The sequence below is a fragment of the Diadema antillarum genome, unplaced genomic scaffold (genome assembly GCF_040938485.1).
Source record: "Diadema antillarum isolate AM-2024a unplaced genomic scaffold, OU_Dant_1.0 seq00000799_RagTag, whole genome shotgun sequence".
NCBI classification, from domain to species: domain Eukaryota; kingdom Metazoa; phylum Echinodermata; class Echinoidea; order Diadematoida; family Diadematidae; genus Diadema; species Diadema antillarum.
Genome location: NW_027271683.1, coordinates 996,136 through 1,010,448, shown reverse-complemented (window position 1 = coordinate 1,010,448; position 14,313 = coordinate 996,136). Strand labels below are relative to the sequence as shown.

The 14,313-nt window shown below is 38.7% G+C and overlaps 1 protein-coding gene across 1 annotated transcript; it reads left to right on the top strand.

Moving 5' to 3' along the window:
- Positions 1 to 1,764: 1,764 nt before the first annotated feature.
- On the top strand, positions 1,765 to 13,830 carry LOC139739485 (very-long-chain (3R)-3-hydroxyacyl-CoA dehydratase 2-like). Its single transcript, XM_071650088.1, has 6 exons — positions 1,765 to 1,876; positions 5,603 to 5,720; positions 6,954 to 7,061; positions 7,692 to 7,853; positions 11,783 to 11,921; positions 13,198 to 13,830. The coding sequence occupies exons 1-6, from the start codon at positions 1,779 to 1,781 to the stop codon at positions 13,275 to 13,277; spliced, it is 705 nt and encodes a 234-aa protein (XP_071506189.1). The 5' UTR covers positions 1,765 to 1,778; the 3' UTR covers positions 13,278 to 13,830.
- Positions 13,831 to 14,313: the final 483 nt, after the last annotated feature.

The window sequence follows — 14,313 nt, the reverse complement described above, 5'->3', positions numbered from 1 at the left end:
TAGGGTGTATCTATTTGCTCCCCCCCCCACGCACACACACTTTTAAAACCCGAAAGTGGCATGGTACCAGGTTTTTTTTATTTTATCTATTTTTTTTTTTTTTTTTTTTTTGCTTGCTTGCTTGTCAGGTGAAAAACCTGAAAGTGGAATCAGAAAACTGCCCCACTCTTTTAAAACCGTGCCGCCGGCCGTGAGGGAAAACAAAAGAAAGTTTAAAAATATAGGCCTATCATAATATCAAATATGATATACATGTACATATTATACAATACCACATGAGGGAATCTGAAAAGGTCATCAATGCGACCTATCGAGGCCGATTCCCTTCCAATGAACAGGTTCCAATTTGCAGTTATGTTTACTGAGTATTATTATACAGGTTAAGAAAATACACTTCATACAGAGCAAAAATAAAATAAAATAAGAAAGGACACCGAAAGAAAAACAAAAAGGGTAAATCACATTTGGGTTTGGATTAAAAACATGTTACATTTGCGCTTAAAAGATGACAATGTCGGACACCCTTTAATAAGAACTGGTAATTAATTCCAGTATTTTGATCTAACTTATGATGGAAAACTTATATTTCTAAAACAATCGATGTAAACATTTTATACTATTCATAGCACATCATCTAGTTTTGCAAGACGTCTAGTGTCGGCTGCACTAAACGAAATTTTGGATGGAACGTGACAGGTAAGAGGTAAGAGAACATAATAGCCACTTGTAATATGATTGAACTACAAACAGTTACTACAAAATAATGTTGTATCGTCACAACCCATCAGGTCGAAAAACCAGTAGAAACCAGTAAAAGTAATTGAACTAGTATGACAGTTACTACAAAATAATGTTGTATCGTTACAATTAATAATTACATGATATGAAGATGATATAAGAAATAATTTCTTATTTCTTAATAGCACTTATTATTATCTCGGTATAGAGCGTAAAGGCCAAGGAAATGTCACACTAATGCCGCTTAGTAAGATAATGAGATCGAGGGAAGAAAAAGAGACACACGGCTGAGACTATTGAAAATCGAGTAGGACCTAGCTATCTGTGATAATTATCTGGCTCCATTTTAGTTGTTTTCTATCTTTCCTTTGTATACGTCAGGGTGAATATTCTGCACGTGAAATAAAGGATAGAAAATGGGGGGGGGGGGAAATGAAACCAGAGAGACTACGCCGGTACATATAGTTTCTTATACAGTTCATTGGCACAATATTTTCCACAGAGCGAAGCTGTTTAGCAGAGCAAAGAGAGATGAAAATACTCTACACTCCGTTATGATTGAATCACGTTTGTTTTATGGTTCTTCCTATGAATCTATTTTAGTCATGTGCAAAGAATAAGGAAGGAAAAAATAAAAGGAATGGCACTTCCTTGGGACTGGAACCAAGATTATATAGATGTGCGCATTCTCAAACCAATGTACTGGTACATCTTCCGCAGCTTAGGCACCCTGTATAGGCTGCTGGTATAGGACTCACTGTATTGTGACCGTGAGAATTATTTCGGGGACCCGTTTCTTAAAACTTGTTATAAGTGACAAATTGTGATAGTTGTTATAAGGTACTGGAATTCTTGCACACTTGTATCTGATTGGGTGAGAGCAAATAATTTGTCATAGAAATGTGGCAGACGCTCTGAGTTGTCACCACTGACCTTCACAGAATAATGTTAGTACAAGTTTTATGAAACGGGACCGACGACCAGGGTGGCATCTAACAACAGATGGCGCACTCCAATTTTCCAGAATTCCAGGCGCAGGCATGTCTGCCGAAAACTCCCACAAACCGGCCGGAAAAAGCAAGGTTTCTGGCCTTGCTACGGCATATCTAGTTCTCTACAATGTAGTTTTGTGTGCAGGGTAATGTATGACACCTATTTGTTTCATATTTTTTTAATCCATAATGCTTTCTTTGAGGTCTTGAATGAAAGATTTTGTTCTCAATCCGATAATCCTTATCGTGTACGGTGTAGACAGTAGTGCAGCTATTCGCACGTCCATGGTCCGATGCGTACTACGGGTGCGTGGCCGTGGCGAGCTGTCTGCTGTGTTGAATGAATGGGTATTCTTGCAGCTGCAGAGCACTGGATATCCATCCAGGCATCTGCTTGCTTCTGTACAGCTACAGACAGTAGCTGGGCCTGGGCCTGGGCCTTGTCCATCCGGGCATGGGGTTGGGGTGTAGGGGTCACTGTTTGCTTAACAAGTTTTTCAGTGTGCCCTTGGAATTTGGTTAGTGATTGATAAGTGTCTTTTGCTGGTTGTGGTTGATTCTAGTAAAATACAACAATTTACAATACCAGGATTACCATGTACAAGTCAAATGTGTATTCAAGATTCAAGGTGTGTGTATAGATGTAGAATCTAATCAGGGAGGTGAGCACCTCCCTGGACCCTGGTGTAATTCAATTAAGATTGAGCATTGTGAGGCCATGAGGTGAATCCAGTGCAAATGGTCGAACACATATTGACTATCTAGCAGCAGGGCTTCCCAGGAGATGCAGCTGGAGCTCACCATCCGGCCATGAGCTAGTCTAATCTAGGCTAGGGGAGTAGGGGTCATCACTGGTCATTCGATCATGCACACTTAAAATTGATTGTACACAGCCTCGGCTCAGTTTGACACTTGCCGGTTCTCTAATTTAATCTGATTCATGTTTCATGTTCTTCACAATTGTCATGCTTATTTACACTGTAAGTCCTATTCCTGCTTTCAAAAGCGAGAGATAATGAAATGGTTTTCAAAAAGACTCTAGACGTATATATCATTGGCTTGAGAGATAGAGACTAGATGGCGACTCGAGAGTCTCAGTGTCCAGTGATCATGGAGTGGTCTTGGAGACGTCTCTGTGATGTCTCTTTGAGACAAGCCTGGTCTCCGAGGAGTCGCAAGAAACTATTGAATATGTTAACATTTTTGCAGAGACTCTCTCCAGTGTTTTCAGCTGGTCTTGCAATTGCAGATGTCTCTGCGACTGCTCCGCGATTATAGGACCTCCAAGTTTGCAAAATTTACCTTCAAAGGGCAAGTTTAGTGGATGGTGTAGCCCTACGTCCAGTACATTTTTATACTAATATGCACAGGTTTGTGTGCAAGCCTGTGCTGTTGTTGGCAGTTAGTTTTACAGTAGATCAGAGATACTGAGGATAAAGAATTAGTACCCTGATATACTTTAGGCGTGTACAATCTCTACAATTAATTGGATCCCCCCACTGAGTAGTATTCTATAGAACAAGCGTGCCCAGTGCAGCTAAAAGGAAGAATTTATGTACCGGTACCCTATACTGAAATTGAAGGATACAAATTCTATTCCAACATTCTAACAGAGGAGGACACCTTTGAGTAAAAATTAAGCTTCATTTTTAAAAAAATAAGCATTTAAAAGAACTTGAAGTTTATATATGTGTACATTAATCTTAAAAAAGGCATTATTTACCTTTTGCAGAGGAAACAAAAACCCAGCTTTAGTGCTTCAAAATAGTTCTAAATGTGAGTGAGGGATGGAAACAACAAATGTAAAAATGTTAATCAGTATAATCAATGTGAAGTAAAGATACAAAATACGAACAACAGTTATAATAAAATTGTAGAATAAACTGTAAAGTTATGGTTTATTTAGAAAAATAGTGATATCTCCTCATATTTTAGGCTATATTGCAAAACTTTTACATGGTAGGATGTTTTGTGATACAACTGACCTACACAAACATTTAATATGCATAAAATGTGATATCTTGAACATTTTTTAAATCGCTGTTCCCAAAGGTAAACAAGACCTGTTACAGGTAGATATGAGGGCCCTGGTGTGTACTTTTGCCCCAACACATATTGATAGGAAAGAAGGGAGAAAACATCTTTTGCGATGGCCTGTTGGAGTACATTGTAAATTACAACTGCAGTTATGTACAATGTAGGTCTCTCACAGTCTTGCTATATATGTCATTGTACATTGCAATTTGATTGAATATCTTAGAGTTCAGTTGTTCAGTTGCATAGTGATTGTGGCCAGGTCACAAAAGTTTCAAATCTTCAACCACTTTACATGCAATGTCCACTGTAATGATCCTTTTGGCCTTTTTTCTGTTTTTTCCTCTTTTTTTTTTTACTTGATAGATAGCTCCATCTCTGATTGAAGATGTGCAAAAAGTTGCCTGCATTTGAATCCTTGCCTGCAAAGCCATGGGTGTACCAAAATGTACTGAAATGTAATGTAGTAAGGTACAGACTGTAGCTACACTGTAGTTCCATCTTTCTAGAGTAAATACTGCGAGGTGAATTTATGCAGCGAATAAATACTGAAACTTGTAGGGAACTTCATGAAAAATTGTTGTTATTCATGGCAAAATAATTGGTAGCTGCACTTTGTCTTAAAACTGTAGGAGTTACAGTATTCATTGCATAATAGGGCATCTGATAATCGGGATCCTCGCTTAAATGATATACGCTTCCCAGAAACATTTCCAACGCACGTTATTTTCACTGGATAATCGGGCGGGGACCTCTGATAAACGGGACAATTTTTCTTCAAGCGATCTTTGATTTTGTTAATATTTTACACAAAAAATCTACCAAAATACCACAACAATATTTCAAAGATTCCGTATCAGTTGTCGTTTACAACAAACTTACAAGCAAGCTTCGGATTGGTGTGTTTTGACCTCCGTCCATCCAGTACATGTACATGCATAGCCACGAAAGCGCCGTGTATACATTTGTAAGTATCCATGCCATTGCAAAGCACATGCCTTCGCGAACATTCTTCTCCCCTACATAAGCAAAGCCATGTGCTCGCTTGCAATTCCTACTCGACTCACATCCAATAAAAAACATGCCTCGCTCATACAGCCCAGGCTGTGTGCGTTGTTTAATCTCAGTCATACACTCTGAAGGCAAAGTCCATTGTTATCGCGCGCCTTCGTATCTTGTTATCTACTCTCTTCGGTTTCAACTTTCAATACAGCTGTACACTGTGATCTGTGTGTACGTCACAATCTTCCTCAGTTGTGACTGGGCAAAAGTTACGTGATTGAAATGAGGGCTATGAACAGTTACGTATTCAGTGAAATGGGGGAGAGAGTGGGAGGGAGAGCGTGAAAGATGAGAAGGGTTCAATGTATGTGCGAATACGTAACGTTTTATGAATCTAGACTATGAGCTGACATTGATTACGTGTACACGCGTGTTTGACAGAAGAATCGAACCCGGTTGCGATTACTCTACATCATTGCGAGAATGCAGGGAGAGCTGGAGGGTCGCGCCGAGGGGTAGCGTGTTGTGTATTCATGTACATGTACAGTACGTCAGTATGCATGTGTGTGTGTGTGCGTGTGTGTGTGTGTGTGTGTGCACTACATGTACATGTCGTATGCCGTTAGTGTATGGTGAGTACTCATCGCGAAATCGGGCACCTCACTTAAAGGGGCCGTGTTTGCTACTCCCAACCTGTCCCGATTATGCGATGAATACTGTATTATGAAGAAGGAAGGAAAAAAAGCAATGTTTAGCCAGGGCCTATGTGGAATTTGCGTAATTTTGTTATAATGACAAAGACTACCTAATGATATTATTGCAATCTGTTGATACAGGTGGTTATCTGTTGGTGCAATGGGGGTCCGTCATTACCTACAGGAGAAAACCAATGTGGGTCTCTACGACGCCATCGAGCTGCCTCTAAAGGCTTTCCAGACTGCGGCCATTCTTGAGGTCAGTCAATGGTCGATGAATCACAGTTTAAATATCCAATGGTTTTATTGATCGCAGATAAGATTATCGTGCAGTGTTACGGAGGACGAATTGTATAGGGAAGATTTTGTTTCTAATCAAATCAGAAGTGATATGAGGTGAAGATCAACAAGGGAAGATTTGATGGTGAAAGAAAGCTGAAATTATGCTATGAAGAAAGAATCTATAGGGCAAATTTCTAAAGTGTTTTTGTTGATTTGTTCAATTATTTTTGTTTTCACTTGTTTAAATTTTAAAACTAAACCATATTTGTGTGGATATTAGCACATTTGCAAATTGATACCTTCTCATTTCTTTGTCAGAAAGAGAATTCAATTGACCCCTGTTATATCAACTAACTATCTAAACAGTTTTTCTCATCAGAAATGTTGTTTTTGTTTAACATTAGTGATTTTTTTTTCTAGTCCAATGAGAACAGCATTGAGAAAGGTGCAAGGTCATAACTGAAATAAGTTGATAATAGAACAGTTACTTTTTGTTATCACTTTCCATAGGTGGATATATAAGTGAAGGTAGTGTGATAAATGTATGAATTTGTGTGATAAATGTATTTTTAATGTTTTTATTGTTTTGTACTCTTCTTGGCATTGTTTCCAAACTTTGTTCAGTTTCAATCTGAACCAAAAAGAGGAATAAGCCAGCGCAACATCAATTTCTGTGCAAGACTCAGAGAGACATGCAAGCCGCTGTGGATCGACAGTTTGTATCAAACTGTACACAAATGTATTACACAGTATGTGTAATGAGCAATTTTAATGACATGCACATATTAATTTGCATATGACACCCCCACAGGTATCCAATATGGACAAATATGGTATCAAAATGAGTGCAAGACTTCAGTGGAAAAAAAAAAGTCATAAACAACACTGCACACTGGCACTGGTCTGATAATCCAGGACCAGTAAAAATCACTGTCGGACCAGTAACTTTTTCAGGAATGAACCAGTAAAAAAAATGGGAAAACGGTTTGTACTGGTCCGACAGACAGGTCGGACGAGTAGAAAGAATGAGTTAGTGTGGAGCCCTGTCATAAAGCAAGGATCTAAAATTCTCAGCAGTTGGAGGGGGGGGGGGGGTGGGGGCTCCCATATTTTTGAGCATTTATGACAAGACTACATTTGTTTGGGCTGCTATGCTATTACCTCATCTGTTGATCTCTTTGTCCTTGCCGATTGCTCCATGTGACCACAGGTGGTGCACTGCCTGATAGGAATCGTTCCATCATCGGCAGTCCTGACGGCGTTCCAGGTGACGTCCCGTTTGGTTCTCCTGTGGCCGGTCACACACAGTGTGATCCAGGTAGGCTTGACTGCTTGAGTGACCTTATTTGCATTTCTGCACGAGAGTATCCCTGGCTCTTTGGCAGGGTGCTCCCTGAAATATGAACTTTCACATAACGCCCTCCAAGAAAAGTATGACAGCTTCCCAAAGTTTGGGAATAATCATTGCCTTTTGAAATGCATCCTTCCTAGGATCGTCATCAGCTGCCTACCAAAGGTTACAAGCCTTGTCTGCTTGTGTGTGGAGCTTAAGACTCAGAATTCCTCAATTTTCCCTCAGTAGACATATGTCTGTATTCCTTTATGTATCTAAAACATCTCCCAAGTTTGAAGTTTAGGCCAGCTAGACCAGGGATGGTGATTTGTGTGTCTAATGCAAACAAATGAAATTGTTATGATCTATGACGCATCACAGTGGCAAAGTAAAATGGCTGCATAGGGACAATTTGTACACGTAAACACCGCTTACCTGAGTAAATTTCTCTTGCAATACAGACTTTCTGATACTTTGATATCTGATTATGCGGTCATTGTTGATTATTATATTACTTTTTGGCATGATATGAAGTATAGAATGATGATGATTGTTCTAGATTTATGTGTGACTGACTGTAATTGCCGTCTTCGTCTTTCTTGTCCCACACCTCAGGTGCAGAATGAGAAGAGTATTATACTGTACGTGATGGCATGGACAATCACAGAAGTTATTCGTTATGCTTTCTACGTATTTGCTCTTCTTAACCGACTCCCATATGTGCTGATGTGGCTTCGATACACCCTCTTCATTGTACTGTACCCCATTGGTGTCACCGTAAGTGTTTTTGTTTAAGTTGTTTTCTTTTTTCTTCTATTCTTCATTTCCTTTTAAAGGTGCATAGTCCCGGTAGTGTAGAGGGCGCTGTTGATGATACTGCCGATCACTGTTAGCATTGATACGAAGATTACCGAAGTTGAGCTGTCATCAAGAGTAAAGTGCGTAGGTGTTGCGAAGTAACGTTGCCTTCGTTGTCTTCTCTGCGCATCGCGCAGTCTGTAGTAATGCCAGGGTGCGTGCATATGTGCTTCTTTTTATGACATCACAAAAGAAGTTTGCTGAAGCTGTCATCCCCCTCAGCTGAATCATGAGCCGAACTGTGATCCGACCACTGACTACAGTGAATCGGACTTCTTCGGACTCGGGGAAGTGGGCCATTGCGTAAGCGCTAAAGAGGAGTCGATAGCGTAGGTCTCTATAGAAAACTTTTTTTTTAGAATTCATGTTCCATATTCCACATTTCATACATTGGCTTTCAAAGCCAGTCGGCACCAAGAGCACACAAAAGGTTAAATGCCCCTTGAATCTGGCGTGGACTCGCATTTTCAAGCAAGTCAGAGCTCATTCTGATGCACCGGGAAATTGCAACCATACTGGAAATTATGGAAGATCATTTATACTTTCACAGATGTCAAAATAGGCATACAATATCCCAAATACAGTGTATGCACATATCCACGTCAACAGCTGTCATAAAATGGGTTTTAGAACCTCTTAATCTAATTTTTTTTTTCATTTTTTATTAATTTCCATCCTTTCACAAAAACAATAATAATCATTGTACATGATTATACATAACAAACACCAAAAACAGACAAAAAAGAGGGAAAAAATAGCAGGTGCACACAAGTTTGTGCTTTTTTAAATTTCACATATAACATATTGAATTATGCCATCCATATCACATACCAAAGTAACAGCCAGAATGTTATGTCAAGGAGAGGCATGCAGATTTATCCACTTCCTTTCAAATTTACTTAGTTGTCTATTTTGAAAACCAATTTGCTTCTCAGTCACATATGTGACCGTGCACCTCAAAACGAACATAAAAGTCGCACACACTGATTTTGCGTGAGGACTGAAATTAAGTGAAATGGGTCAACCTAGCCGAACTTGACTTTTTCATATTTTCTGAAAGAGCGGGTCTTCTTTTACATTATACTACAATTTGGTATCATAAAACGGGCAGGAAAGTGTGTTTTTTAAGCAGTTTATCTGGAACATTTTTGGTAGAATAGTGTGATTAGATGTGTCTTTAGAATCCCTTTTTCATTTCTGAAAAAAACCTTGTACACACTCTTCACTTTCAACTCTAATAACTTTTGAAAGGATAGTGCTACTACTTTGAAGGTTGGCATTAATTATGGACAGAACATGTTAATGAGGCATGCTTAATTTCAGTTTAATCTAATAATCCCTTCATTGTTGTTACTCTGGTGGTTTACTTCCTGTTTTTTGTCCCATTCATCGCACAGCCAGCACGGTTTGGTAAAGATTAAGCGCTTGAATAGACACTGTACTTCAGAGCCTCTTTTCTCAGTTCACACTTTCCCTGAGTTTGTGTTTTCTTTCCAATATTAAGATAGGTTAGAAGAGTCCATTTGATTTGAGTTATACATCATTTTAAAGCTTAAAGTCTGCTCTTTCAGAATATGGTCTTAACTAAAAATTCATATCTGGCGACTTTTTGTTTGTTTTGAGGTGCAGGGTCACATATATAATTTTTAGCTTTGACCAGAACAGTTCAAATGTTGGCAGAATACCCAAATGTCTACATGCATACATCATCTGTTTGGCTATAACTATACAGTGATTCAAAAGAGGCCTATAGGGAACTTGCGCCGTGCGCCCGCGTACGCATTTGACTAAAACACCGGGACCATGCACCTTTAATTCTTTATGTACCAAGCACTTTACATTTACTTGCCAAGCGTTTTCATCAGCATTCAGAGTTTCATCCAAACTCAAGCTAGTTGTACTCTATTTGTGACCCTGCACCACAAAACAAACAAAAAGTTGCCAGACATGACTTTTTAGTTAAGACCATATTCTGAAAGAGCAGACTTTAAGCTTTAAAATGATGTATAACTCAAATCAAATGGACTCTCCTATAAACCTATCTAAATATTGGAAAGAAAGCGCACACTCTAGAAAAGTTTGAACTGAGAAAAGAGGCTCTGAAGTACAGTGTCTATTCAAGCACTTAAAGGACAAGTTCACCTTCATATACATGTGGATTGAGTGAAGGCAACAATATTAGTAGAACACATCAGTGAAAGTTTTGGGAAAATCTGACAATCCGTTCAAAAGTTATGAATTTTTAAAATATCTGTGCAATCACTGCTGGAGGAGAAGACTACTACAGTGTATGATGTCACATGCGTACAACGATATAAACAAAATAAAAAGAGAATTTCACAAAACTTGACTTTTTGAATAAAGTGCAAATTTCTTCGACTTGTTACTGACTTATGTTGCTGGGTAATATTATTCCCCCTGCCTTCTGAAAGAGAGAAGTCGAGTGTTCTTTTATCATGTGAGAAAAGTGAGAATATCTTGAATTTTCTTTATACTTTCTTTATATAGTTGTACTCATATGACATCACAAGCTATAGTAGTCTTCTCATCCAGCCGTGACTGAGCAGAAACTTCACAAATCCATAACTTTTGAACGGATTGTCCGATTTTCCTCAAACTCTCATTGATGTGTTCTACTAATATTGCTGTATTCACTCAACCCACATGTCTATGAAGGTGAACTTGTCCTTTAATCTTTACCAAACCGTGCTGGCTGTGGGATGAATGGGACAAAGAACAGGAAGTAAACCATGAAGGGATTATCAGATTAAACTGAAATTAAGCATGCCTCATTAACACATTCTGTCCGTAATTAATGCCAACTTTCAAAGCAGTAGCACTATCCTTTCAAAAGTTATTAGAGTTGAAAGTGAACAGTGTGTACAAGGTTTTTCAGAAATGAAAGAGGGACTCTAAAGACACACCTAATCACACTATTCTACCAAAAATGTTCGAGATAAACTGCTAAAAAACACACTTTGAAGTTTCCCGCCCATTTTATTACCCCAAATTTTAACATAATGTAAAAGGACACTTGCTCTTTCAGAAAATATGAAAAAGTCAAGATTGGCTAGGTTGACCCATTTCACTTATTTTCAGTCCTCACGCAAAATCAGTGTGTGCAACTTTTTGTTTGTTTTGTGATGCACGGTCACATTTTAAGCCCACTCAGGTGTAGCAACATGCATCAGATCAACAGGAAGATCATTGTGACACAATAGGGATTAGGAGGATTAGATGATCTCAATTCTTTGACAGTTAATTTCCAGACATCCGTGCCAATTGGCAAAGAAAGCACGGCCGTGTGCACACCAGTCAGCAAACAAAGCATAGGAATGGTTACATTGATGCTTTCCTAACCCTTTATGTCTTCGAAGAAATTTTGATTAATTGCTTGTATAAACCAAGCTTCACAAATGCTTGCACTTTGTACAGTATAAAAATTATAAGAGCTGATGGTGTATGTGGCTTCCTATATCTATTCAAAAGAAAGCATGTTTACTTTCAATACCATTATAAACTTTACTGAGGTTTTAAAAGAAATAATTTTTACTTAATCATGTACAAAACGTACTGTAAAAGTGATATGGTGATATATTTCGCCCAATGTGAAATTAGCGCAAAAATAAAACACAATTTTTTGCATATTGTACATTTTCACTATGCAGAATTAAAAATGTATTAAATTTATCTTTAATACCCGAGTGCGAAATATTCCACTTTTACAGTTTTCCATATGTTAAATGATGATATAAAGACTGGCATGTGTTGTAAAAGGTTCTTGATTGCCTGCCATTATACATTCTGTAAAGACTGGTGCACTTTCTTGCATTGTATCTCTTGCACAGGGTGAACTCTGGACCATATACTTGGCATTACCATACGTGAAGAGTACCGGTCTGTATTCCTTGGAGCTGCCAAATGACTACAACATTTCCTTTGATTACTACAGCGTGCTAATCTTCCTTATGATTCTTTATATTCCAAGTAAGTCAAAGAAATGGTTGGCTTAGTTTTGATGGAGCTCTGCCTAGTGGGCAATTTGCTCCAGAAAAAAAAAAAAAAATGGTTCTTTAATTGTTTGGAGTAACCGTACTTATAAAAATATTTCATTTATTATCTCACTATCATCCATATCAAAATTTATTGTTTAAAAACTGCTTGGGTTCAGAAAACAAAGTGGATAGGTTTAAGGAAAACAGATGTCACCTGCCTACTCCTGTACCAGAATAAAGGATTGCATGTTTCCCGTCAGCTGGAGGATTGAAGACCCTCCCGCTGATGCCATTGATGTTTTGGTCCTTCCGGGGTTGGGGGTCTGTAAGGTCTTATCAGCCTAATGTTATTTAATATTAGTCTAGTAGGCATGGACGTCATCAGTGGAAGAATAGCAGAAAGGTTGAAGACAGTAAAGGAAGACAGACTGCTAGGGAGGTGAAGGGCGTGAACTCAAAGAAACGGATGCACCATCCTCTGTTTTTACTCCTGCATTGTGCCAGGTTTTCTGCCATTGTAAGCAAGAGAAGAAATTGTAAGTGGCAACACGTTACAACAGATAGCAGTGGATCATTGTTCAATTCTGTTATTCGTTATTATCACAGCAAATGGAATGAAGATACTTGTGAACTGTTCAGCACAATCATATGATTCAAATTTGTTTCAAATGCAGGAGAGAACCTTACAAAAAATCTAGATGGAAAGACGTGAATTCAGTGTAGGAGTGAATAACTTGGCAAGATAGTATGCAGTTTACCTTGAAATCATGATTGAAGAGGCCACTTGCCTTGGTCACCAGATAATCAAAGTTTTTTTGAAATCAATTTTGGAGTTTAGATGCTGTCATGCTTCATGGGAATCACATTGAAACGCTAGTGCTAATTCAACCGTCATGCTTCATAAGATCTGAAAAGTCTCCTATTTTAAAAAATTCCCGAGCTGTGAAATTTGGATATGATGTTGTAGGCCTAATTATGTTTCACTTTTTGAATTTGGACGAAATTTAATATTTCATGTTAGCCAAATTATTTGCAGTGTGCAGTTTTTCAAAGTCTGTGACTTTTTGAGGTTACATAATAATAGTATCACAAATGTAATCTTCTTAATGGCCATGCAAGCTTGCTGTTTCTATGGTTAATGTGGATGATATGCAATGAAGGGAGATTGTGTCATGTTTGCCAAAGACTGCTGCTAGCATGAAAAATACGTGCCATCTTAAATTCAGCCCCATTATGATGTCATTCTTTTCTCTGTTCTCCTCCTGCAGTATTCCCGCGCCTGTATTCACATATGCTGAGGCAGCGGAAGAAGATGTTGACGGGCAAGCCGGGAGCCAAGAGAGACTAACACTGCCCCCAATTATCTCCTTCTTTTCTAGTTTGTTTGTACTTATGAAATCAAAAGATGTCCATCTATAGTGTTCACTCGTCCGCAGACCAGGGTGGCATTCTCCAGTTTGTGCTGTACTGTTCTGTAGTGTCTATGAGAGATTCAGTGCTCCTCAGTGAGCTTTTTATTCCTCAAATCTTGTCCCAAGTTCTTTCCTATTAATCCATTGAAGACTAGACCAGAGTATTTTCAGGCTGGGGTAAATGGGAAATGCGTGTTACAGGAACATCAGTACGTCTTCAACGGGTTATTGAAGACTTTGGTTTGGTTTGTGGTCAAAGCCACACATCAACACTGAAAAATATGGAAATGGTATCTCATATTTCAGGCTTTCAAAAAGATGGCCACCATAATATTGTCATATTCTGTGCATTCTTTGGTAATCAGTCTACTGAGCTATCCCCCCCCCCCCCCGAAGTCGTCTTTGTCTTCTAGAAGAGATATTACTGTATGTCAGTTCCTGTAGCACTCACCAGATTAAAGGGGATGGCTAGTAACTGATCAGTGGGAATCAGTGGGAATGCTGGAGGATGATTGTTCCAATCCTTGTGGGATTCATTTAAGAGTACATTATATAGCCATTGTTGTGTGAAAATTATTTGCTTCAGAATGGTCTCATATTCAAGTACTGTGCAGTTTAATGTTTCCAGGTTAGCGTGCCTGGTCAATGACGGGGCATTAATCTGCACATTACTCGAATATAAGACCATTCTGAAGCAAATAATTTTCACACAACAGTAGATATATAATGTACTCTTAAATGAATCCCACAAGGATTGGAACGATCATCCCTCAGCATTCCTACTGATTCCCACTGATTGATTACTAGCCATCCCCTTTAACAGAAAGAAAGAAAGAAAACCAAATCGCGCACCCTCTTGTGGTCAAACCTGTATGTGCATTGTTGGGATTCCCCTGTTGAAACGATTTAAGCATACTCTACTATGTGTGCTCACTTTGGGGCTTGAATTCAGGAAGGGCTCTGGGCAGGATT

Bases quoted from the DNA above. Each gene is read 5' to 3' on its own strand.
- LOC139739485 (XM_071650088.1), top strand. From the start codon at position 1,779: ATGTCTGCCGAAAACTCCCACAAACCGGCCGGAAAAAGCAAGGTTTCT. The intron at 1,877-5,602 runs GTAATGTATGAC...CTGTTGATACAG, and splicing joins AATGTAGTTTTGTGTGCAGG to GTGGTTATCTGTTGGTGCAA. The intron at 7,854-11,782 runs GTAAGTGTTTTT...TCTCTTGCACAG, and splicing joins TGTACCCCATTGGTGTCACC to GGTGAACTCTGGACCATATA.